The sequence below is a fragment of the Symphalangus syndactylus genome, chromosome 5, assembly GCF_028878055.3.
Source record: "Symphalangus syndactylus isolate Jambi chromosome 5, NHGRI_mSymSyn1-v2.1_pri, whole genome shotgun sequence".
Taxonomy (NCBI): domain Eukaryota; kingdom Metazoa; phylum Chordata; class Mammalia; order Primates; family Hylobatidae; genus Symphalangus; species Symphalangus syndactylus.
The window spans coordinates 129,384,500-129,411,328 of record NC_072427.2 but is presented as its reverse complement, the minus strand read 5'-3'; the positions used below and the strand labels follow the sequence as shown (position 1 = coordinate 129,411,328).

At 48.5% G+C, this 26,829-nt stretch overlaps 1 protein-coding gene across 1 annotated transcript; it reads right to left on the bottom strand.

Moving 5' to 3' along the window:
• Nucleotides 1-206: 206 nt before the first annotated feature.
• TGM7 (transglutaminase 7) lies at nt 207-26,407 on the bottom strand. Its single transcript, XM_055276940.2, has 13 exons — nt 26,393-26,407; nt 16,617-16,799; nt 15,877-16,122; nt 14,830-14,948; nt 12,715-12,843; nt 12,454-12,631; nt 9,997-10,135; nt 6,430-6,533; nt 5,769-6,011; nt 3,545-3,871; nt 3,037-3,197; nt 794-927; nt 207-546 (listed from the first exon to the last, which is right to left on the bottom strand). The coding sequence occupies exons 1-13, from the start codon at nt 26,400-26,402 to the stop codon at nt 387-389; spliced, it is 2,133 nt and encodes a 710-aa protein (XP_055132915.2). The 5' UTR covers nt 26,403-26,407; the 3' UTR covers nt 207-386.
• Nucleotides 26,408-26,829: the final 422 nt, after the last annotated feature.

The window sequence follows — 26,829 nt, the reverse complement described above, 5'->3', positions numbered from 1 at the left end:
CTGCAGGCTTACTAAGACAATGTAAATGGAGAGACCTGGGATCCTTAATTCCAGAGAGGCTGCTTTAGAGGGGATGGTGGTGGGCTTATTTTGTGGTTGAGGCTCCTAAGGGAGGAGAGAGAGGACAGGAGGGGAAGGGAGGGTTCAGCCACAGAGCTGGCAGCCAGGCCAAGAGGATCAGCCAGGAGCAATAAGTGGCTTGAGAATGCTGGTTATAAATAAAGACGTCTTTATTGTCTCTTCCCAAAGCACACAGTGTTTCTAACAGAGCTTCATTCACTCCCAGGCAGGCTGGAGAGGGGACAGAGGTGGAGCCAAGACGACATAGGAGTAGAAAGGAGCCAGGTGGGGCAGGGGTGCCAGGGAGGGCAGCTGGAGGGCGGGGCTCAGGGAGCCCCAGCCACAGTGACGAAGACGTCCTTGTAGCCTTTGATCTCCTTGACCTCGTTGCTGCTGATGAGAACCTGGAGCTGGCGGGGTCCAGCTTTGGTCGGGTAGAGGTCCAGTTGAATTTGGAGGGTGTGTCCGGCCACCAGAGTCCCAAGGCTGAAAGTCAGAAAGGGCCTGTGAGAGCCTTGAGGACTTCCTGCTGGTGGGAGGGGTGGTGATCTGGTTCCCCTCTGGGTGGGTAAGAAGCTCCCACTCACCACCACTGAGCTCAGCCTTTCCTGAAAAGGGTGAGAAAGTGGGGGCAGAGAGGCCCTGTACAGGAGATTGAGGACAGTCCTGTGATGCCATGGGGCCCCCCTTTTCTGAGACCAGCAAGGGGGAGGTGGGCAGAAGCATCACTTACTCCTTTGCTATCTGCCCATTGACGAGGCCGCTTCCCTCCAGCACCATCGTGCAGCTGCTCAGAGCCACCATCAAGGTGTTGGTGAGGGTGACATGGACTCTCAGCGCCTTGCCCACCTCAGCCCTCTCAGACACCTGTGTGGAGAGAAGTCAGCGATCCCATGGGCAACTGGCCTCGCTTCTGCACTCCGATTCAGTTACCCCCACCCCCAGGTCCCTGGCGACCACGAGGAACTGCGGCTTAGAGCTAATGTGCTACAGTGGCGAGGGAGGAATGTGAGCTGAGAGTACTTGAGATTAACACATATGCAGGCCTGCCTTAGGTCACAATACTCCAAGAAGCCACCACCAATCGGCAGTTGCCACCAAGCTGAAACCTATTTCTTTCCCCACCATCTAGTTCAAGATGTCCACGAGATTTAAATGGAAGTGCCAGCTCCAGTGGGTGGCTACTAGGAAGGCTGTGTTAAAAGGATCCTGAGGACAAAGGATCACAATTGATTCATATCTAACACAGGTGTGGGATAAGGAAGTGGTGTCATGTGTGCCACCCATGTGCCATCAGTGATGTCATCCTGCCCTTATGCTCATCACCGAGGAAACAATGAGGCCAAGGCCGCATGATGTGTTAATGGCAGAGCCAGGACCTGACCCAGGTGTCCCAGACCCCAGCCCAGGATCTTTCTCCACGCTGCTGTGTCTTCATAAACATCAGTAAGGCATGGACTCAAGTTTTTCCAGGTGTGCTCAGTGCTGTATCACAGGGCAGCACAGCCATGGCCTGTAAGTGGGAGGCAGACACCCTTCTTACTCATTTCTGGAGCCCCTGTGCCTAGAACAGTGCTGGCCAGATGATGGACATCAGTAAGCACGGTTGAACTGAAATGAGCTCTGACCACCCAGATCTTACTGGGGGCTTGTTCTGGCTGGGCCAGAGACTCAGGGAAAAGGAAGAACACACCTGACTCACCTGGGGTCCAGACAAAAATACCAAGTCCCTTATACCCTCATGAGGGTGTCAAAGTAGAACAGGTTAAAATAACTGTGGAATCATCTGCGGGTCCCTTACTGATGGGGACCAATTAGCAACCTACTTGGCATTTGTCATGTTTGCTTCAGGTACACGGCAGGGCCCTGGCCGCAGCCCCAGGCTTATGTCTGCACTTGCAGTCCCGCCCACTGTTTGCCCCAGCACAGAGGCTGCCTGGTGTCAGCTGGCCCGACAGCCTGACAGTGTGCCTGGGTGAAAACCCTGGGGTAGGCCAGCTGATTTATGGTCTGGAGCTGCCCAGTTCTCAATTGGGATGGGGAGGGGCAGGCTGTTGGAGAAGCCTCCAGGTTTGGGCTAGGCAGTGGGCAAGTCTTTCCGAGTGGGAGGGGCAGGTGGGGAAACGAGGCTTTCAGGAAGGAAAACCATGGTAGCAGGAGATGGGGAACTGACCTGCCCTCTTCCATTCAGCCTTCCTTCGCCTGAAATTCCTTCTTTGTGTAATGGCGTCACTGGCCACTCAGGCATCTGAACTCAAAATCTGAAGTTCACTTTTCATTTGTTTCCCTCTTTGTCAATCTTGTCCATACTCACCTTTTGTTTTGTTTTGTTGAGACAAGCCAAGCTCTCACTCTGTTGTCCAGGCTGGAGTGCAGCGGCATGATCTCAGCTCACTGCAGGCTTGATTTCCCTGGACTCCCATCTCAGCCTCCTGAGTATCTGGGACTAGAGGCATGCACCACCACACCAGCTAACTTTTGAAAAACTTTTAAGTAGAGACAAGGTCTCGCTATGTTGCCCAGACTGGTCTTGAACTCCTGGGCTCAGGAGATCCTCCCGGCTTGGCCTCCCAAAGCGCTGGGATTACAGGCATGAGCCACCATGCTTAGCCGGTGGTCATTGTTTGAATTTGACTTTGTGGAGTCTCTAAATCTGTCTCCTCTACTTCATCTCCTAGTCACTGCCTTTCCCGTCTCTGCCTTTGCAAAATGATTTCCTTACTTAAAATGCCTTCACAGCCATCTCATTTCTCTATACAGTTTCCTATGCATCCTCTGAAAAAATAGTACCTCCTTTGAGAAGCCTTCATGCCCCCCCAACCCCACGCTGGTACAGGGCACTAGACCACACCATACTGTGCTGGAGCCATCAGTGTGGTGTGAGGTGGGAACAGTGTCTTGTTGGCTGCTGCACCCCAGCCCCTGGATTGGGTGAGTCAGAGAGCCTCAGAGCTGCCACCCGTGTCCAGCCACTACCTCAATAGACAAGTGGGGAGGCTCCAGAGAGATCTCTTTTAGGACCAGCATGGACCTCCCTGTCTCTTCAACCTCGGCGATGCCACACATGCGGATGAGCTTTTCGTCTGTTAGCTTGTTTCTGTAATTGCTGTAGGGCAGGAGGAGCGGCCACTGTGTCTCTAAGCACATACAAAAGACAACTTGAGTCCAGGACATGGACCAGAGAGAGGGGGAACATGTAGATGTGAGAGAGGAAAAATTAGAACTTTCATGTGAGAGGTAAAAGTGTTTGTGAGAGACAGACAGACAGTGTCCCACCACACACACACTGTCCCCAGGGCTCACTGCTCCATCTCGCCTGGTGGGGTGGCATCAGAGGTGCAGCAGCTGGCAGCTTCACTGCCCGGAATGTGTGTGTGTCGGAGGAAGGGGTCTCTGTGTGATCTGGCTGGGCCCGCCCCACTGTGTTCATGGCCCCACAGCTCCCCTCCCTGTAGGTGCCTTCTCAGGCCTGCCTCACACTCACCCTTCCCGAAGTCCAGGTTCAACCGCACCGTGTGCCTCCAGAGGGGCTTCTGGGTGCCACCCCCATGCAGCAGGGCCTGGGCACAGAAGCGAACCACCAGTGCGATGGGCCCCCGAGGGTGGGTGCTGTCTGGCACCCTCCGGATACGCAGCAGCAGCTGCAGGTCCTGGCCCCATTCGGGTATCCTGGCCAGGTGAAGCTGCAGCTGCGCTGGCTGATCCCTGAGACCCCCAGACTCCAGGAGATACAGGAAGGATAAAGAAGCTCTTTGGGGGCCCAGCATTTTCCGAGAAGCCTTCATGAAGACAGCTCTCTCCTCAGGGGATCCTGCAGAAGGGAGAGGCAGGAGAGACATGCATGGGGAGGGGTGGAGAGGACCAGTGACTTTCCTGGAGCAACAAGGCACGGGAATAGCAGCACAGGGAGGCGGCGCGGCTCAGATGCTGCTTGCTGGGTTCAAATCCTTGCTCTGTCACCCTCCTTTAATCTCTCAGTGTTCTGTTCTGTCATCTGTATCCTGGGGATGATATCTGTTTTCCTTATAAGGAATCCAAAAAACGTCGGGCTAAGTGAGTTGCTGGCTGCAAGCACTCAGCACTGTTTTCTGCCATCACTATGGCCACCAGCATCACTATCATCATCGCCATGAAGCCAGAGGCTTCTCTCCCCAACCAGCATCCCTCCAGCTAAAATATATGCTCGAAACTTATAAAAAAGAGCTTCGGCCAGGCTCAGTGGCTCACGCCTGTAATCCCAGCAATTTGGGAGGCTGAGATGGGTGGATTGCCTGAGGTCAGGAGTTTGAGACCAGCCTGGCCAACATAGTGAAACCTCGTCTCTATTAAAATACAAAAACTAGCTGGGCATGGTGACGGGTGCCTGTAATCCCAGCTGTTCAGGAGGGTGAGGCAGGAGAATCGCTTGAACCCAGGAGGTAGAGGTTGCAGTGAGCCAAGATCGTGCCATTGCACTTCAGCCTGGGCAACAAGAGCAAAACTCCATCTAAAAAAAAAACAAAAGAGCTTCATCTCTTGTCCATGGGGGCTACTCAACATGGAGGTTTAATGTGGCTGACTGCCACTGCTACTACTTGAGACTGTCATTACCACAGTTACTACTGTTACTACTTGAGACCGTCATTACAAGACTGAAGGGATGAACGTAGAAATGGTAAAAAACAAAAGAAACTGTTTTAAGGAAAGGCTAGCATGGGGAAGAAGAAAAGAGAAGGAGAGAAGAGAAGAAGAAAAGAAGAAAAGGGCTCCCTGCTTCTAGTGAGCAAAGGCAGCCACTGAGCATCTACCGCCCTTCATATTTATTTGGGTAGCAAGAGCAAGGAGGAGGAGGTAATGACTGGTCAGCTGCTTAACTGATCACAGGTTCAGATTGTTACTGACAGGCTTCAGTTATGCCTAATGAAACATTTGTGCAGCCTCCAACAGCTTAACCCAAACTTACCTCCACCTGTGGACTTTTCTGGAGCAGTTGCTGCATTCCAGAGGCACTGTTCCCAGTGCTTTCTGTGGACACTCATTTAACCCGCTCAACATCCGTCTGAGGGACTGTTATCCCGTTTTACAGATGAGGAAATGGAGGCACAGGGGTGGTAAACTGTGTCCAGTCTTACACAAGGCACGGCAGCGCCCTGTTCAGTACTCAGGCAGCCTGACTCCACACACGCGCCCTCTGTGGGGATGTCCACCCCGTCCACACGCCCAGAGGCCCATCCCCCCCACTCCACTGCTCCCCTTGCCATGGACATAGGGAGACGGTGGTGCCACTCTGGGTGGAGTTAAAATACAGGACATCCAACCACATTTGAATTCCAGATAAACAACAAATGATTTTTAGTATAGTACGTTCCATGAACTATTTGGAACATACTTATATATTAAAAATCATATCCAGTGTGAATTTCAGATAAACAGTTAATACTTTTTAGAATAAGTATGTCTCATACAACATTTGGGACATATGTTACACAAATAAAATATTTGTTTATCTGGATCTACCTGGAATTCAAATTTAACTGGGCATCCTGTATTTTCATTTGCTAGTAACCCTACCCTAGGGCCACATGCCTGGGATCCAGGAAGGACCCCTAGGAGTTTGCCATGAGGAAGAGGTGATTAGATGGTGACGGTTTCAACTTGGAGCCATTCCAGCTAGGGAGCATCACAAAGAAGCTTAAATCGGCCCTCTCCCCAAATACCCAGCCCAGCACCTTCTGGGTACTTGTAGGAGCTGGTGATGCTCTGGCGCTGGTCTGACCCCACCATCTTGGTGCTGATCTCCTTCCCGATGGAACTGGTGTTGTGGGCCAGGATTTCCCGGGCCTGGCCATCCCCAAGCAGCCAAATGACTTCATCGGCGTTCACCTCGGCATACACAAAAGGGGTGTCATAGGCCAGGTGGACATCCCCTTCCCTGATGGCCTTCACAGAGGCAGGGCCACAGCAGAACAGCCCTGTGGAGGCAACAGGCTACTGATATGGGGGCCAGGGGCAGCTGGTTGTGGCTGTGGGAAGTGGAGATGGGCTAGGCAGTGGCACCGCTGACTCTCACCCATGGGATATCTTCCAGTTTACCAAGCACTTTTGTTCCCATTAATTCATCTGACCCTCACAGCCACCCTGTGAAGTGGCAACGCTCATCATCAGCTTTTCCCCTTTACAGGTAAGGACACAACTGAGGCCCAGTGACCCATCCAGGTGACTCTGTCGATGGTAGAGTTAGATTCCTGATCCGAAGCTGTGTCAGCTGGGACCTCGGGAAGAGGGTGCCGTGGAAAACGCTGCTCCTCCCTGGTCTCCTGCTCCCACGGCCAGTCACCCTAATCTGCCTCCCCACAGAGCCAGAGCCTCTTGGCGGTGGTCCTCACTCACCACTGCTGGTCTGCTGGGGAGTGGGGTCCAGAACCTGCCACCCGTTGTATCCTGGTGGGAGATCTTTCCGGATCATCCAGCACTCATTCCAGACATGGAAGTTCCTGCAGGAGGGAGTAAGGAGACAAGGACTCACGTTAGCTGAGGTTTTGCCAGGTACCAGGCACTATACGGAGTGATTTATATCATTGTTTCTTTTTCTTACTTTTTATTAGGAAGTAATTTCATACTAAAAGTCACAAGAATAGTATGGGCTGGGTGCAGTGACTCACGCCTGTAACCCCAGTGAGAGGTGACAGAATGCTGGCAGTCCTCAAAGCCCTCGCTCCCTCTCGGCGCCTCCTCGGCCTTGGCGCCCACTTTGGTGGCACTTGAGGAGCCCTTCAGCCCACCGCTGCACTGTGGGAGCCCCTTTCTGGGCTGGCCAAGACCGGAGCCGGCTCCCTCAGCTTGCAGGGAGGTGTGGAGGGAGAGGCGCGAGCACGAACCGCGGCTGCGTGTGGCACTTGTGGGCCAGCTGGAGTTCCGGATGGGCGTAGGCTTGGCGGGCCCCGCACTCAGAGCAGCCCGCAGGCCCTGCTGCCCCGGGCAATGAGGGACTTAGCACCCGGGCCAGCAGCTGCGGAGAATGTACTGCGTACCCCAGCAGTGCCAGCCCACCGGCGCTGTGCTTGATTTCTTGCCGGGCCTTAGCTGCCTTCCAGCGGGGCAGGCCTCAGGACTGCAGCCCGCCATGCCTGAGCCTTCCCCCACCTCCGTGGGCTCCTGTGCAGCCCGAGCCTCCCCGACGAGCGCCGCCACCTGCTCCATGGCGCCCAGTCCCATCGATCACCCAAGGGCTGAGGAGTGCGAGCGCACGGCGCGGGACTGGCAGGCAGCTCCACCTGCAGCCCCGGTGTGGGATCCACTGGGTGAAGCCAGCTGGGCTCCTGAGTCTGGCGGGGCCTTGGAGAACCTTTATGTCTATCTAGCTCAGGGATTGTAAATACACCAATTGGCACTCTGTATCTAGCTCAAGGTTTGTAAACACAACAATCAGCACCCTGTGTCTAGCTCAGTGTTTGTGAGTGCACCAATCGACACCCTGTATCTAGCTGCTCTGGTGGGGCCTTGGAGAACCTTTGTGTCTATACTCTGTATCTAACTGATCTGATGGGGAGGTGGAGAACCTTTATGTCTAGCTCAGGGATTGTAAACGCACCAATCAGCGCCCTGTCAAAACAGACCACGGGGCTCTACCAATCAGCAGGACGTGGGTGGGGCCAGATAAGAGAATAAAAGCAGGCTGCCCAAGCCAGTAGTAGCAACCCGCTCGGGTCCTCTTCTGCAGTTTCTTTTGCTCTTTGCCATAAATGTTGCTATTGCTCACTCTTTGGGTCAATGCTGCCTTAAGAGTTGTGACATTCACCGCGAAGGTGTGCAGCTTCACTCCTGAAGCCAGCGAGACCACGAGCCCACCGGGAGGAACGAACAACTCCAGACGTGCTGCCTTAAGAGCTGTAACACTCACCGGGAGGGTCCACGGCTTCATTCTTGAAGTCAGTGAGTCCAAGAACCCACCAATTCCGGACACACCAGCACTTCGGGAAGCCGAGGCGGGCGGATCACGAGGTCAGTAGATCGAGACCATCCTGGCTAACACGGTGAAACCCCGTCTCTACTAAAAATACGAAACATTAGCCGGGCATGGTGGCAGGAGCCTGTAGTCCCAGCTACTCGGGAGGCTGAGGCAGGAGAATGGCGTGAACCCGGGAGGCGGAGCTTGCAGTGGGCCAAGATGGCGCTGCTGCACTCCAGCCTGGGCGCTAGAGCGAGACTCCGTCTCAAAAAACAATAGTACAAAGAACACCCATCTACCTAGTTCATCTGTTGTTAACATTTTGCCCCATTTGTTTTCTTTCAATGTGGACAGGAATAGATACCTACACATATACACTTCAGTGTGTATTTCCTAAGAATAGGGATCTTCTCTTACATAACTCTTGTATAGTTCATCAACCCTGGCGCATTGGATATTGATATGATGCCTTTATCTAATTTACTGTCTATATTTTAATGTTGTCAGTTGACCTAATGATGTTGTTTAGAGCATTCTTTTCCCACGCGGTACGCGATGCCATCGGTGATCACACACTGCGTTCAGCTACGCAGCATGTTGTCTCCTTTGATCTTGGAACAGTTCCTTCACCTTTCTTTCTTTGTTACATTGGGATTTGAAAACAATCGCTCGCTCTCTCTCTCTTTTTTTTTTTTTTGGTAAATTTAAGGGGGTACAAATGTAGTTTTGTTTCATGGAGATATTACCTAGTGGTGAAGTCTGGGCTTTTAATGAAAACAGTCTTTATGTTGTTTATCTATTTTTTAAAACCAGAGTCGCCCCCATTTTGGGCTTGTCTGATGTTTCCTCACGATTAGACTCAAGATATGCATTCAAAGACAGAACTGTGCCTAAGTTACATATCCTCAGATACATCACTGCTTCCTGAATCAGAGACAATTCAGACCTCTAGGAGTCTATCTGTGGATCCCAGGCTGAAAAGCCCTCCTTACTGGCATTGATCTCATTTCACCCTAGCAACCCTGTGAAGTAGATGCTATCTTCATTTTACAGACAAGGAAATTGAAGCTCAGAGAGGGAGGGGGCTTCTAGGACAGCAGGTAGTTCTCACACAGCTCAAAAGAGTCTTACCTGGAGGCCAGGTGTGGTGGCTCAGGCCTGTAATCCCAGCACTTTGGGAGGCCGAGGCGAGTGGATTACCTGAGGTCAAGAGTTCGAGGCCAACATGGTGAAACCCTGTCTCTACTAAAAATACAAAATTTAGTCAGGTGTGGTGGTAAATGCCTGTAGTCCCATCTACTTGGGAGGCTGAGGCAGGAGAATCACTGGAACCAGGGAGGTGGAGGTCGCAGTGAGCTGAGGTCACACCATTGCACTCCAGCCTGGGCAACAGAGCAAGACTCAGTCTCAAAAAAAAAAAAAAAAAAAAAAAGTCTTATCTGGAAAACTGGCTGGAAAAGGAAAAACAGGAAACCAGATTTGGGGGTACAGCTGAGAAGAACAAAGGAACCAGGAAAAGAAACCAGAGATACACAAAGGGATGCACAGAGATACACACACACACACACACACACACGCATGCAGACAGTGAGTGGGGCGGGCAGAGGAAGAAGTCGAGAGAGACAAGAAGAGGTCTACCGAAGCAGCCAGTCCAGTCTCTGTCTGACTCCCGGGAAAACAGAATGGTACAAACACGGACTCAGAGAAGGAAGAGGAAGATGAATAAAGACTTTTGAGGTCAGTGTTCAGAAGACTCCCAGCTAGTCATTTGGTTGAGGCCTCAGAATGTTATCCCGTTGTTTTCTATCTCTGAAATGAGTTAAATTTGATGACCTAATTAGCCAGAACAGCCTTCTGGGTTGGGGAATTCTTCTCCTCTTCTCTGAGCATTAGCAGCAATGCTCGGGGCAATCTTACAATATTGCCTCAAGAGCCAGAGAGAACCAGGTCAAAGTTTTTCTGCCCTCCCTGGGACAGAGCAGAGAGCTGTTCAAGACAGTGCCTCTCACCATATTTTGTCTCGTTTCTGAGTTGACAGCATCTCAGCATTTCGGTCATAGTACGTATCGATGGTCAAGTTCCTATCCACGTTGTGCGCGGAACGGAAATTGGAAACAACACGGGTTGGAACACCTAAGCATCTCATTACTAAAGACAAAAATATAGAGAATCGCTGAGTTCATTTCAGGCAGAATTATTGGTTTTCCATGCATAATTTGTAACTTTCAAGCTGGAGGAGAGAAAGCCAAGATGCGTACGGAACCACACCAGTAATTCTTTTATTCTTAGATCCCCACACCCAGTCCCACAGCCCTGCTGCCCCATCAGTGATCGACATCCCACAAGGAGAAAGGAATCATTTGAGGGTCGCTTAAAACAACAGTTAACAATAATCCAACTTATCATTTAGAAGTCTTTCCACTCAGCAGCTTTCCAAGTTAAAGACAGAGGGCCAGGTGCGGTGGCTTATGCCTGTAATCCCAGCACTTTGGGAGGCTGAGGCGGATCACGAGGTCAGGGGTTTGAGACCAGCCTGGCCAACATGGGGAAACCCCGTCTCTACTAAAAATACAAAAAAAAAATTAGCTGGGTGTGGTGGCACGTGCCTGTAGTTCCAGCTACTAGAGAGGCTGAAAATTTAGTTCTGAAATGTTTTTTAACTTTTATTTTAGGTTTGAGGGTACACGTGAAGGTTTGTTCCGTAGGTAAACACGTGTCACAGGGGGTTGTTGTACAGATTATTTCATCACGCTCCTCCCACTCTACTTCTGAAATTTGGGATCTGTAATTCTACTTAAAGACAAGAGGTAGGGGGAGGTATGAAAGAAATTAGAGAATGGATAGAGGGACAAGATAGACTTCTAGAGACAGTGGAAACCGTCAGCAGAGATGAGGGGAAACCACAGAGCCAGCAACCATCTTTAATAAGGCAGCAGCTCTCTCTTGTGGCTTCTCATGATACTGCTACAAAGGCTTTTAAAAGGTGAGTTATGATTTCACCAGTCTAGTCACACAGTGTAAACATTACCCCCAACACATACACACATACACACACCCCTGCCTGCCCAGAGTTGGATGAAGTCAAGCCAAGAGCCAGCAAGAGCCAGGTGTGACCTTGAGGGGGCGTGGGTCCTGACATCTGCCAGCATGGTGAGGAGTTCAAAGAGGTTTATCCCACTCCTCTCCCTCCCAGGAGGGGCAGATGGTGCCTACTGAGGCTGCCAGGAGGATTACACAGCTTCAAAAAGTAAAAGGAATATTGAGAGTGACCAATCCTTTTGTTTTGGTTCACTGAAGAGCCCCCAAGAAGGCTTCCTGTCTACAGTCACCTGTCCACTCACAGCACAGCTCCTGGGCTTGTCACAGATCCTTAGCTGGCGTGGGAGCTACACCTGGGCTGGAAGTGGCCACAGGAAGCTTGGCAGGGGCAGCTCCCCCAGTGCGCAGTGGCCCTGTAACTCGAGCGCCTGGGAGTGGGGAGAGGCTTGGAAATGGAGCAGGATGGTGGACCTCGTCCTTCTCCTGCTCATCCCAGGCCTCCTCCATAACATCTACCTAGCCACGGCCTGGGGACTTCCCAGCCCAAGGAACAACTGAGAATACTGAGTGCCAGAGTAGCCCTAGCCCCATTTCACACCTGAGCAAAGTGAGGTCACTGGATTCAAACACTCAGATTTAAACCTCCTCTGTGTCTGCAGCACCTGTATATAACTGCCAGCCTCTGCTGCCCTCTCCAAAAAGTCTCTGCCCTTGTCTTTGGCACCTGTCTCTGTCCTCCCCATTCTCTGCTCCTCCTTTCTCCAACTGAGTCACCCTGTTAGTTCAGCAAATGTTTATCGACCTCCATCATGTAGCAGGACAGGCCTGTCTAAGAGATTCTGGCCTTGCAAGGGTGAGAAAAGTACTCTCCATCTTTCTCTCATCTTCACAGATGATCTGCTCAACTTTGCACTGAATTGTAAATAATTGATACTGCATAAAACATTGATGTTCTTTAAGGGTGGTTAGCAAGGTGGCAAGTCTATAATGATAACTGCTCAAGGATCTCTCAGTGAAGCATTTGGGGGCTGCTAGCTCTGCCTATGGGTGAGGTCAGCTATCTCATGCCATCTACTTCCACCTGCCCCCCCATGCCAGGCTCACCTCGAGCTGAGATGCCTGAGCAGGTGGTAGAAAGGAGCCATTTTGTTTCTACTTTGGGACCTCAAACTCCTCTATCCAGATGACAGTTTTAACAGTCTGACTGATCCATCAAGGATACTGTGAGGTGATTGCCACAGGTCAACCCCCCTCTCACATAAATGCACAGGATCCCTCGAGACTGTATGGTGTGCTGGCTCAGGGCCTGGGTGCCCACCACCCCCAGGCGTGGGGCCATGGGCAAACTACTGAACCTTTATGAGCCACAGTTAACTTCTCTGAAAATGAAGTTAATCACACCCCTAAGTGAGTGATCTTTCGCTCACCGGTGCACATAACAGAGGCGAAGACCCAGCACTGTCCGTACTTCACAGGCTGCCCACCCCTGGCTGACCACTGCCGTAGGATGGCCATGCTGCCATTCCACTCCAGAGGACTGACCCCGTTGGAGTAGTCCTCGCCCCAGTTCCCCTGCAGCACGCCATTGTCATCGTTGCTGTTGATCTGCAGAGGACAGACAGGTGGGTTTCCACAGCTCCCGGGGAAGCTCAGACTGTCCTCAGATGGCGGGAAACATCCATCCTTACCATGGCACTCACCACCCTGCACACGTACACCACGTCGTTCCGCTGGGAACAGTCTTTGGCCGGGTTCTTTAAGTAATACAGGCTCTTGTTCAGGATCTCAAAGCAGATGTCTATGATGTCTTCTTCAAACTTCCAAGTGATTTTAAGGGAGAAAAAAGAGAAGAGCAAATGTCTAGACTTCTGAAACTTTAAGTCACTAACAGACTTTTGGGGATGGCATGTATATGGGGGTGTGGGGGCAGGGGGAGGGCGCTAAATATAAGACAAGGTCCTGCCTTTGAAGAACTTGTAAATCAAATTGGGAATGTATTAGGTTTGCAGTTCTGAAAAACTAAACTGTGTGGCTCTGATGAAAAATGGAAACAGAAGTTGGAGAGTGAGAGATCCCCATTGGCTGAATAGATGAGAGAAGGCTTTGGTGCCAATGGGCTTTGATGGATTGGGTGGGCAGGAAGAGGAGAGTGGGCACATTTACCTGAGGTCTTTGAGCATGGTGGGTATCAAGCACTTAGACAGACTCCTATCTGGAGGACTTGAAGGAGCAGGGAAGGGATCAGAGCAGAAAAAGTCTAGAGATCAATGTAGGGCCAGGCGTGCCAGTCTTGAAATCAGGTAGAGGAGCTCAGAGCAGACGCTGTGGGCCCTGGAAGAGCCAGGGTGGGCTCATAATAGACATACACAATGTTTGTCACAACCCTTTGGCTGCCAAATGCTCAGGTATTTGTCTCAGTTTCAAAGAGGGTCACAGGTCGCCACAGTTGGAGAATGGGGAAAACGTGCTCTCCCTCAGCAAGGCTTCCCCCACCTCTTCCCTTTTGGAGTTTGTGGGCAGGACTGAGGTGGCAGTGGGAAGGAGAGAGAAACTACGACTGCAGGGGTTGAGAGTGGAAACGTTGCCCAGAGCCAAGGTCCCCTCTGTACATTGACTGGATAGTGGATGTTATTAAAGAATTACTGTTCTTTTTTTTTTTTTCAGTTACAATCATGTATTCTGATTAAGTTTTGCAGAAAGAGTCATCTTTTACATGACTATATTCTGAAGTATTATTGGATTAAATATGCTGAAGTGTTACTGGATTAAATGATATGGTATCTGTAATTTGCTTAAAAAAAAAAATTGGCCGGGAGCAGTGGCTGTAATTCCAGTACTTCAGGAGGCCGAGGTGGGTGGATCACCTGAGGTCAGAAGGTCGAGACCAGCCTGGCCAACATGGTGAAACCCCGTCTCTACTAAAAATGCAAAAATTAGCTGGGCATTATGGCTTGCACCTGTAATCCCAGCTACTCAGGAGGCTGAGGCGGGAGAATCACTTGAACCTGGAAGGTGGAGGTTGCAGTGAGCCAAGATCATGCCACTGCACTCCAGCCTGGGCAACACAGCTAGACTCCATCTCAAACAAACAAACAAACAAACAAAAACTAGTGGTGGAGTGGGGAGCGGAGGTGGAGGCAGAGGAGTACAGACCAGAGAAGGACAAGCTTTTTCTGTAAAAAACCAAATAGTAAATATTTTAGCCTTTGCAGGCCATAAGGTCCCTGTCTTAATAACTCAATTCTGCCAGTGCAGTACGCAAGCAGCCACAGACTATATCTAAATGAATAAACATGGCTATGTTGCAATAAAATGCTGTTTGTGAACACTGAAATTTGAACTTCATATAATTTTCACATCACAAAATATTGTTCTTTTAAAATTCCTTTTCAACAATTAAAAATTGTGAAAACTATTCTCAGCTCGTGGGCTAAACAGGCAGTAGGCCACATTTGATCTATGGGCTGTAGTTTGCAAACCCCTGGTGTTGATGAAACAGACTCATGATACATCAATCACTACTGAAGCTGCGAGGTGGGTACAGGGAGATTCATTGTAGTAGCCTGTCTACTTTGATTATGTTTTAAGGTTTTTCATAATAAAATGTTAAAAACTAAAAAGGAAAGACATCCACCCCTTCCTTCCTTGCCCCTCTCACTGGATGCGAAGTTGGCCCTCACACCCTCGCCTGTATTAGTGGCCCTCCTTGAGGGTTGTGTAATATAACAGCCTTACATAACAGGGTTGTATAAGGACCAGCCTTAGGGAGCCCACCCCAGGCCCACGCTGGGTAATAGCGTTACCTGCCCGTAGTTCCAGGGCCAGGAGGTGATGAATTTTTCATGACCCTTGTAAACAAAGCCATAATCTCGCATGATATACTCCTGCAGCAGTATTTCACTTGGCAGGTAGACATCGTCCTCTGAGCAGTTAAGAGTAGTGGAGGGGGCAAAACCCCAAACCAAAAACCAGAGTAATAAAATTAAAAAACAGTAACGACAACGTGTTTCTGGAAAACAGCAGGAGTAGTCGATGGGTTCATAGCAACAGAAATTAAGACTGGACCCCCTTAAAGGTCTACTATGTGCTTTTCTAGAAGCCAGAAATACAATGCATACTTTAAAAAAACAATGATCTTTTCTTGATTGTAAAAGTGACTGATTGTAGAGCTGGCTTATTGTAGAGATTCAGAAAATACAGATGGATGGGAAGAAGACAATGGAAACTGCTCATTCCCACTACTCAGAGACACCCGCCGTTATGTTTTGGTGTATTCTAGCCACTCTCTCTTTCTGTGCATGCATACTTAATACAATTAGGATCGTATTAGGAAATGTTCCAGTGTTTTCACTTAACATCACACCATGAATACTTTCCTTATGCCATTAGAAATTCTTTGTAAAGGGCGGGTGCAGTGGCTCATGCCTGTAATCCCAGCACTTTGGGAGGCCGAAGCAGGCAGATCATGAGGTCAGGAGATCGAGACCATCCTGGCTAACACGGTGAAACCCCATTTCTACTAAAAATACCAAACATTAGCCAGGCGTGGTGGCGGGCACCTGTAGTCCCGGCTACTCAGGAGGCTGAGGCAGGAGAATGGCGTGAACCCAGGAGGCGGAGCTTGCAGTGAGCCGAGATCGCGCCATGGCACTCCAGCCTGGGCGACAGCGTGAGACTCCGTCTCAAAAAAAAAAAAAAAGGAAATTCTTTGTAAAGATGATTTTTGTGAGAGCACACGGTACTACATTGCATATCTATGCTGCGATTTATTTTCTGGGCTTTTTCCAAAGAACCTCACAGGGCCTTTCCAATGGATCAGGTTAGCATTACAAGCTGTGAGCACATCCTACCTGGACTCCAAGGGTTAAAAAGTAGGATGAAAGTCCCCAGCGGGTAAGTCACACTGTGACCTTGGCCCTGAGAGATCTCTATCTTCAGAGTGTAATGGCCAATAACTGCATTGGCTGGTGTGACAAGGGAAACTTGGAGAGAGTTGGAGTCAGTGGTGAAATCAGAAGCGCCCCAGACATTCCCCGGCCGGACCCGGGTGAGGAAGAATGTGGCTCGGGTCCCCAGCAGCTCTGACGGCTTGGGTCCTGCGTAGGAGACAATGACCCCAAAGTGAGGCTCAAAAAACCTGTGTGGTATATGATTCCAGGGGGGTTGGAAGAACCGCCACCTTCTCCCACCACCTGCTAATGCTTTTGGCTTTTACTGCCACTGGGTGTCTTCAGGCAAACCATTTAAGATCCCCAGGCCTCTGTTTTTTAATCTGTTAAATGGGGATCATAATAGTACCACCTGAAAGTCTTGTCCTGGGGATTAAGTGAGCTAATGTGTGTAAAGTTTTAGCACAGTGCTTGTTGTGTATCTACAGGTTGGTTGGTAACTGCCACAACCTCAGTTTGCCGAGTTGACCAAATCTCTCCTTAACAGCACTAATAGGGTCCTGATTATGAGGGGCCTGGGGCTCCCAGGACAAGAAAGTGGAGGGCGGCTCAGGTGGGAAAGCCAGGGGCCCCGCAGGTAGACTCTGTTAATACCCTCATTTTGAGGGAAACTGCGGGGCCTTGGGGCAGGGCAAACTCACCGGTCTCAGCCACAAAGGTGATGTGGTCGCTCTGGGACTGGAAGGGTCGGCTGAAGCTCAGCCCGAGGTAGAAGGGCTGGCCGCGGCGCACAGCGAGCCGCTTGACGCCCATCTCCTGCGTGTGGTGCTCCTTGTTGTTCCTGGAGCTCTGCAGGTCGACAGACTCAAGCTGCAAGGTTGCCACTAGGGGAGAGGAGGGGACAGGTCACGCCCACCTGCAGCCCCCTGGGCTCAGGCGTCCCTTGTGGCTTCTCAGTCATTTCTGGGAGGTGCGGGGGGGAGGTGGGGTGTGCGGGGGGCGGGGAGGTGGGGTGTGCGGGGAGGGTGGGGTGTGCCGGAGGGAGTGGGGTGCACGGGGGGTTGGGCGGGGGGAAGTGTTGATCCTGGTGAATTCCACGTCTGGACCTGGAGCCACAATGATCAAGGATTGGGGTCCCCAAAAGGGAAACAATTCCAGATAACCGAAACTTAACCCCTGAAGTGCCACTGCGTGCTCTTAACTATTTGTTGACAATCTTTCTAAAAGTCACTATATTATCCTGCTGATATAAGAATAAACATACTAGGATTTTGTATGAATTAAGTCAGTGAGCTGACTGGAGGCTGGGACTTCAGCTATAGGGCAAGTCCCTGCTTTGGAATTCTGGAGACTCTCTGGGTCACTTGTAACTTACGTCTGACTTCTCAGCCATTTCTAGGTCTATGGGGAGGGCACTGCCTGCTTCCTGTGTGTGCACACCTGGTATATGGTGGTGAAACTCTCATAGCACAGTGGGCAGTGGGCAGGCTCTGGACTGACACAGCCTCAGGTCTATCACCTGGACTGTGAGACCTCGAGCAAGTAACTTAATATCCCTAAACATCAGCGTCCTCATCTGAAAAATGGAGACAATTGTATTCCTACCTTATAGGGTTCATGTGGGCGTTAAGTGAGGATGCCCATGGAAGGACCTTGGCGTTGTGCCAGGTACAGAGTAAGGAGTCATTATTTTACTCTTACTGGTAGGAATCATGCGTTCTTGGATTGCATTTCTTTTGTGACCTTTACTAGCAATGTGTAGATTGCATTTACTGTCAACAAAAGTTCATCAGGTCTTTCCTCTAGTAGTACATCAGTTTATCTCAGTGGTTCTCAACAGGGGAAATTCCGTGCCCTGAAGGACATGTGGCAATGTCTAAAGACATTTTTTACTGGGAAGAGAGGCTGCTAAGCAGCATCCTAAAGGAAAAACTCATATTTGCTCCCAGCCAGTTTTTGTGCCATTTGCATTTTGAACTTCCACAGAGGTTCTTAATGTTTTTGCATCTTTCCTACCTATCTTGATCCTTTTTTTTTTTTTTTTTTGAGACGGGGTCTCACTCTGCAGCCCAGGCTGGAGTGCAGTGGCATGCTCCTGGCTCACTGCAGCCTCAGCCTTCATTCTGGGCTCAAGTGATCCTTCCATCTCAGCTTCCCAAGTAGGTTGGACCACAGTTGTGTGCTACCGTGCCCCATAATATTTTTTTTTATATTTTGTAGAGACAGCGTCTCCCTATGTTGCCCAGGTTGATCGATTCTGATTTTTTGACCCAAATGTTTTACTTTTCCATCTCTAGACTGGCTATACCATCTTCCAGTCTTCATCTAAGTAATCAGTAATAAGATGTTTCTAAGCATTAGAGCTTAAGTTGGAGGCCAGTGGTGTATCATCAGCTCTTTCTTTCATGTAAACACTGAGCCATTAAGAAATACTCTGGGCGTGGTGGCTCACGCTTGTAATCCCAGCACTTTGGGAGGCCGAGGCGGGCGGATCATGAGGTCAGGAGATCGAGACCACGGTGAAACCCCGTCTCTACTAAAAATACAAAAAATTAGCCGGGCGTGGTGGCGGGTGCCTGTACTCCCAGCTACTCGGAGAGGCTGAGGCAGGAGAATGGCGTGAACCTGGGAGGCGGAGCTTGCAGTGAGCCGAGATTGCGCCACTGCACTCCAGCCTGGGCGACAGAGCGAGACTCCATCTCAAAAAAAAAAAAAAAAAAAAAGAAATACTCTCGGGCTGGGCACCGTGGCTCAAGCCTATAATCCCAGCACTTTGGGAGGCTGAGATGGGTGAATCACTTGAGGTCAGGAGTTTGAGACCAGCCTGGCCAACATGGTGAAACCCCACATCTACTAAAATACAAAAATTAGCCAGGCCTGGTGGTGAGTACCTGTAATCCCAGCTACTTGGGAGGCTGAGGTGGGAGAATTGCTTGAGCCCAGGAGGTAGAGGTTGCAGTGAGCCAGGATCGTGCCATTGCACTCCAGCCTGGGTGGCAGAGTGAGACTCCATCTCAAAAAAAAAAAAAAAAAAAAAACAACTCTTTGGGCATAGTTGTTCAACTGCTTTAACTGCATCTCATCTTTGAATAAAGCTGAAGTCAATGTTTTTAAATTTCCTTCACAATCTAAAATCAAATCCAGTTTTCATCTTTTCCATAAATGTGTCAAATGTCTGGCTAAAAACAGAATATGCACAATGATCCCTTGGTCCGTCTCTTAACAACAATCTTTTGTAAGGTAGATTCAACAAAGGTGAATTACTGGATCAGTTGGTACAAAGTTGTTAAACCTCTTGATGTGTTGGGGCACTTAAATAGATATGTTATTGGAACCAGAAAATTTAGAGAAAGATCTAAGACAGATCCCTTTTGATCATTCAACAGCAGTTTTTAAACTTCAGTGCCAACTCATTTAGTAGTTTGTGAAATCAATTTAAAGAGAGGTAGCCAGTAATAAGAAAAATGGAATGGAATAGAAAACATACAATGCATCACACATAGGAAGAACAAGGGCAATTTTATGTGTAGCTGAGTCATGATATAAATCATGGATCATAGTTAAAAGTCAGAAAGCAGCCGGGCATGGTGGCTCATGCCTGTAATCCCAGCACTTTGGGAGGCCAAGGCGGGCGGATCACGAGGTCAGGAGATCGAGACCATAGTGGCTAACATGGTGAAACCCCTTCTCTACTAAAAATACAGAAAATTAGCCGGGCGTGGTGGCGGGAGCCTGTAATCTCAGCTACTCGGGAGGCTGAGGCAGGAGAATGGCGTGAACCCGGGAGGCAGAGGTTGCAGTGAGCCGAGATCGCGCCACTGGGCTCTAGCCTGGGCAACAGAGCGAGACTCTGTCTCAAATAATGTCAGAAAGCAGCTGGCCTCAATCTGGTTGGGAACTGGTTGCCTCTCATTTATTCCTAAGGGGCCTGAAGTTTTCATAGCAGGACCACTGAGCCTTCACAGAAAGTCTCTCCGTCCCATACACAACTCCCACCCTGAATCATCATAGATCCAAAAGAGACAGGGACACACAGGAGGGAACAGGACTCAGGGTAGCCTTTTCTTGGCTGCTGTTTGTAGCTCAAAGCATAGTTCCTAGGGACAGCCAACTCAGTTTTCCCCTGAGCCAGGCTTCTCTTAGTTTGGGAAAGAAAGGAGAGGGGGAGGAAGGACGATGTCTTCCTCTCCAGAGGCCCAAGGTTGCAGTGGCATGGAGAAAACTCATGCTCCATTGGACACACAGGTTTTCTTTTTTATTCCACTCCACTGAAGTGCTTCTTATGTCAAAGAGACACTGACTTAAGAAAACAAAAGGAAGGGTTTTCAAAAGCAGGAAAAGAAAGCCAAGAGGATCAGGAAGAGGCTCAACAAAGCAGAAAATCAAGCAGAATCAGTTAGTAAAAACATGTCAGTTCCCACAAGGCCTTCTTGACTTGGCCACAATCCCACTGGAGTTAATGACATGAGTAAGAGGAGAGTTAAGCCCCAGCCACAAGACTCCTGGCACTTATTTGACTAATACAAAGACAAGGGTATAAAAGGATCAGATATATCCTGATGTATTATCAGCCTTTTAAGAAAAAGGAGACAGACCAGGTGCAGTGGCTCACGGCTGTAATCCCAGCACTTTGGGAGGCAGAGGCGGGCGGATCACGAGGTCAGGAGTTCAAGACCAGCCTGACCAACATGGTGAAACCCTGTCTCTACTAAAAATACAAAAATTAGCCAGGCATGGTGGCACATGCCTGTAATTCCAGCTCCTGAGGAGGCTGAGGCAGGAGAATTGCTTGAACCTGGGAGGCAGAGGTTGCAGTGAGCTGAGATCATGCCATTGCATTCCAGCCTGGGCAACAGAGCGAGACCCTGTCTCAAAAAAGAAAGAGAGAGAGAGAGAAAGAAAGAGAGAGAGAGAAAGAGAAAGAAAGAAAGAAAGAAAGAAAGAAAGAAAGAAAGAAAGAAAGCAAGCAAGCAAGCAAGCAACATTAAAACAGCCATCTGCATGTGATGAGCTCCGTGATGCAAAGCTCCTATCCTCTGACACCAAAACCCAAGACAGCCCTGCCCTCACTCATGCCTCCATCTCTCCACTCGGGTCTTGGCTTAGCAGTGACCACTGCACAGGGGCTTTCTTTGGCCACCAAGCATGGTGCTTTACTTCCTACCATGTGATCACTTTCTATCACAACACCCTCTCTATTTTCTTCAGGGTACTTAATATCTAGAATTGGTTCCACAAAAGCAAGAGACCTCAGCCATCTTCAAATGCAAATCCCCCTGCCTAGAAAGGAGCCTGGTGCCTAACTGCAGATACGCATGGCTAATGTTCATGGAATACTTACCAATGCCTGGCACTGTTTAGAGCATTTTGCATGTCTGAAATAATTTATGTTCTCACCACCCCCTGAAATGGAGCTGTTAATATTGTTCCTGACATACAGGAAGGTGCTGGGTGGAGATAGGATTCAAACCCAGGGAGGCTGGCTCCAGAGGCTGCCCCCTTAACCTGCACAATCTCATGCCATCCTGGTGGGTGCTCGGTGACATCTGCTGAATGGATAGACACATATGTGTGTGAGGTTCAAGGAGAGTCGTCCTGCAGAAGAGCACTGGGGATGGAGGGGATGGGAAGGGGCAGAGCCTGTGAGGGCAGCAGGGCCAGGATGAGGAGGGACATGAGCCCGGGCCAAGACGCTGCTGCTTGATTCAGTAGTCATGGGTAGATCTAGCCCTGATGGGTAGATATAATGTTACACCTTTCTGAGGGCAATTCATCAATATTTATTACAAAATAAAAGAAAGTGGCCGGGTGCGGTGGCTCACGCCTGTAATCCCAGCACTTTGGGAGGCCAAGGCGGGCGGATCACAAGGTCAAGAGATTGAGACCATCCTTGCCAACATGGTGAAAACTTGTCTCTACTAAAAATACAAAAATTAGCTGGGCATGGTGGTGGGTGCCTGTAGTCCCAGCTACTTGGGAGGCTGAAGCAGAAGAATTGCTTGAACCCGGGAGGTGGAGTTTGCAGTGAGCCAAGATTGGGCCACTGCACTCCAGCCTGGTGACGCAGCGAGACTCCATCTCAAATAAATAAATAAAATAAAATAAAAATAAAAGAAAGCCTTAAAACATAAATACCTTTGACCCATGAACTTCTCATCTAGGATTTTTTTCTTAAAAAATAATTTTTGTACAAAAATTAAGCATAAAAATGTTCAGTGCAACCCAAATGTCTTACAAGAGGAGTTGGCTACATAAACTTGATTCCTCTCATCTGGTGATTCCAACTTGATTCCAACAAAGAGGGCACCAATAGCAGCCAAAAAAAGGAGCAAAGATTATAGAGAAGTAATTCACAAGACATTAGAAAGGAAGATTTTTTTAAAAGACTAAAAATTAGTATGTACAGATTAGGTGGTGAAATTATTGGAAATTTTCTTTCCTTTAGGTTTTTTGACGTTTCCCAAGCTTTTACTTTGAACATGTATTCCTTTTGTATTGAGGGGAAAGGGCTACTTTGATTAAAGGCAGGCTTTTGAGCAGGAGTGGCAGGATCAAAGCTGTACTTTAGGATTAATTCGACTGTGGCATTTAGCCCAGACCAGAGGGGAAGAAGACAAGGGTGGGAAGGGCAGCGAGAGCCCTGTCACAACGATCTAAGCCAAAGGCTCATGAGGACCTAAACACAGGTGTTGGTAAGAGGAAAAGAAGGACCACCCTATGTGTGCAAGGGGCTGGCATCTCTGGGCATATGGTGCGCTAATACTTATTGAAATATTTTGACTTGCAGGGCTTCCTAAGGCCCCAGCTAGGGTGGATGAAAAATTGGGTCAGTTAAAGGAATCAACTGCCAACAAAGTCCCGGGCAGTCATGTTAGTGGTGAGGCTGGAACGCTCTAGGTGGAGACAACAAAGGGCAAATTCTACCCAGTGCAGCTGGCACAGAGTTGGCACCTGCCACAAAATGCCAGGTGGAAGGTGGACTCAGCTCCTTCCATTCTTCTATCTTTGTTTTTGCATTTATTCTAGCTTCTTTTCTCTTTCCATTTCTCATTATTGTTGTCCATTTTTAGGACTTTTACAAATACTTTATTCCTTTTCATTTCTTCCCTTCTTACAAAATGTGAGAGTATAATCTGTGTGACAGCATATGAAGAGATTCCTATAGGAGATTACTGCTGTGTTCTGTGCCTCTTTTAGTGTGCAAGAATAAAAATGTCTTATTACTTAAAAGTTCAAGTCCAAACTCCTTAGCCAAGCATTCCAAGCCCTTCACAATGTGGTCCCAACATATATCTCCAATCTTATCTCCCACTAGCCCGTAAATAAACTGCTTCACTTGTACTGTGGCCTCCAAATAGATTATACTCATATCTACCTCTGACAGCCCCTGCCCCTTCCCTAATCTCTTTGTGTCTCCATTGTACCCATTCTTCAAACAAAACCCAGCAGCCACTCCTCCACAAAATTCTTCCCAAGCATTTCAGAACATAAGGGATATTTGCACTTGCAACACTAGTTGAATATCTAGTTAATACTAACTAAGTGTTATGGAACTCCAGCCTTTATATGCATCATCTCTTGCTATCCCTGTAACTAACCAATTCGATATTATCAGCCCCATGTTACAGATAAGTAGGAAGATGATCAGCAAAGTTAAGTAAGTTAAGTAGGTGGCTGGTGTCACCTACTTAATTAAGTGGCAAAATTGGCATTTAAACCTAGACAGTTTGACTCCAGAACCTAGTTCTTAACTTCTGGCTGGTGGTACTAGTCTGAAGTTTTCAAACTTTTTTTTTCCAAGTAAGTGAATATTGTGCTTTCTTCAAATGAAAATATAATAAAAGACCTAAGAGGAACTTCTCTAGTGGGAGAACCGGGCAGGGGTTCTGCCCACCCCCAGACTTCTCTGCAGACCCCTAAGGATCTAAAGAACACAATAAAAAGCACAGCTCCCTCTCAGCCTCCTCAGTCTAAGATGCCAAGGAGGGCACAAGCCCTCAGGCAGCTCATCAGGTCAGGACAGAACCAGCTCCAGGACCCACTCGATCTGTCTCCCTGTTCTGCAATTTCCTAGACTCTGAACCTCTTATTATTCAGTTAATCACTTACTACTACAGTGTTTCCTTGAAACATTATTTTCATTTGATGGTGTCTACATGATTAACTATATTGTTCGATTATTTACACCCAGTACCCAGCAATTCAAATAGCTTCTGGCAGGAGAAAGTGTTCTCAAGCTGGTTGCACAAGTTAAAATCTTAAGTCTTTTGCCTCTTAGGTACAAAGCATTGCTATTCATAATATATAAAAGTGGCTATAACTATTAAGACAGTCTTGCTATGATAATAGCAAGAAATGCAAGCTAAAACAATCATGAGATTCATCTTTGATCCATTCAAAAATATTTAAAGGAATAACAATAACCTATTTTGCTGAGGGCATATGGAAATGGACTGTCTCATACACTGATGGTGGGAGTGTAAATTCATGTGGACATTTTAGAGACAATCAGTTGATATCCATCAAAACTTAAAGTGGATATTGCTTTGCTCCAACAGTTGTTCTTTTAGAAATCTTATGTATAAAAAATATTTACACACGTATACAAAGTTTTATCAACAAGGACATCATTGCAGCATTGTTTATAAGAGTAAAATATTAGAAACAACTAAATTTCCACCAATAGGAGATAGTAACAAACTAAGCAAATTAATAAGTTCATTAAAGAAATTGTGCTTATATGCCCAGAATGGAAAATTATAATCATTACAAATTTTTGATAGACCAATATGCACTGACATGGAAAGATTTTCAAGATACGTGATTGTTTTTAAAAAGCAAGTCATCAAATAACATATATAATCTGTTTGTGCAAAACAAACCATTTTAGGTAATCTAGTGTTATTTGGAAGCAGTTGATCAAATTGCTAATGGGGCTTTCCTATGGGAAAGGATCAGGATTGAAAGTACATAGGTATGTAAAAGGAAACTTGAGCTTTTTAAAATGCTGTGTGAACTTTTAGCTTTTTATAATAAGTATACATTTTTGTGTATTATTTGTTTAATTAAAGTACGCAGTTTTAAAAGATAATATAACTGTTTTAGACTTATTCTAGTTTGTGATAGCCAAGGGGAAAAGATATGCTAAACTCTAGCACTAAAGTACCCTGGAATCTACCACATGACAAGCTTCTTGAGCCTTCTCTATCAAACTCTGTCTTGCATTTAAAAACCATTTATATCTCTATTTTTATTTTGTGTTTGTTTGAGACAGGATCTCACTTTTTCTCCCAGGCCAGAGTGCAGTGGCGCAATCTCAGCTCACTGCAGCTTTGACCCCCCAGGCTCATGCAATCCTCCCGCCTCAACCCTCCAAGTAGCTGGAACTACAGACGTGTGCCACCATACCTGGTTAATTTTTGTATTTTTAGTAGAGACAGGATTTCACTGTGTTGGACAGGCTGGTCTCAAACTCCTCAGCTCAAGTGACCCACTTGCCTTGGCCTCCCAAAGTGCTGGGATTACAGGCCTGAGCCACCGTGCCCAGTGTGAGACACAGTGCCTGGCCTTTAGAACATTATTTTAAGACATACATGGCCTGGCGCGGTGGCTCATGCCTGTAATCCCAGCACTTTGGGAGGCCAAGGTGGGTGGGTCACCTGAGGTCAGGCGTTCAAGACCAGCCTGGCCAACATGACGAAACCCCACCTCTACTAAAAATACAAAAATTAGCCGTGTGTGGTGGCGGGCACCTGTAATCCCAGCTACTCAGGAGGCTGAGGTAGGAGAATCCCTTGAACCCAGGAGGCAGAGGATGCAGTGAGCCAAGATCACGCCACTGCACTCCAACCTGGGCGACAAAGGGAGACTCCATCTCAAAAAAAAAAAAGAAAAATACATGACCCATGTTTAGTGCCCTCCTTGGCAGGCCCCATGTGTTGGCCAGGCTGGCCCAGCCTGCGGGGGCCTGTTCTTCTCACTCCCAGCAGAGGAGTGGCAGGGTTCCGAAGGGATCGAAAAAGGATCCTGAACTCAGAGGTGGGGGCAGCAACTCTCAGTGAGGACCTGAGAGTCAGGGGAGAAGCTGGACAAGGGAGAGGTCTAGGGTCTGAGAGGGGTCCTCCCACAGCTTCAGAGTTGGCCATAGAAATAGCCTCCCAAGCACCCAAGGACACCTGATGGCGGGGGCCAAGCTCTTTTTGGGGCTCCTCAGACTTCCCAAGGCCATTTCAGCCCCCCAGGTTTTAAAGAAAAGGCTGTTCACAGCTTCAGAAAAGAAAACGAATGGCCATAGGATTTGTACTCCAAGGTCCAAATGCAGATGGAGAAGTGAGAAGAAGGAGCCGGATTGCACAATGAACCACCAATCATCAATCCAGTCTCTCCTGTCGCTTCCCTACATCCTCTACCCTCTCCAAACTTCTCCCCTCTCTTGACTTAGCACCTCCGAAAAGGTAAGTCGATTCCCAGTACTCACCCTGATCCATCTCCCTCCTTCTCCTGTCGGTCAAGGCCCTTCAACTAGTCACCAGTACGATTCGAGACCTAATTGCCTCTTGAGCATTTACAGTCACCCTACTAGAACCTTCCCTTCCATCCCTGAGTCGGGCGGGGCTGCCACTTCCTCCTCCTCCCACTCCTCCTCTTAAATTTCCCGTAGTTCCAGGTACATCTTGGCATAAGGAAAGGAGCTTCTGACTTAAGCCTTGTAAAAATGTGCTGAGGGATTTGTTTCTGTGGCCTCCTTTTTGAGCTGAGAAGGCTCCCAAGTGATATGAATGGCAAAGCTTGGCTTGAAGCTGTTCCCTTGTGCCTCTGTCATTTCAAGGCCTGGGACCCGATTCGATCTAAGCCAGTTCGGTCTGGCTTCCCCTGACCATGTGGGTGTTGGGTAAGAAGGAGCTATGAGGAAGG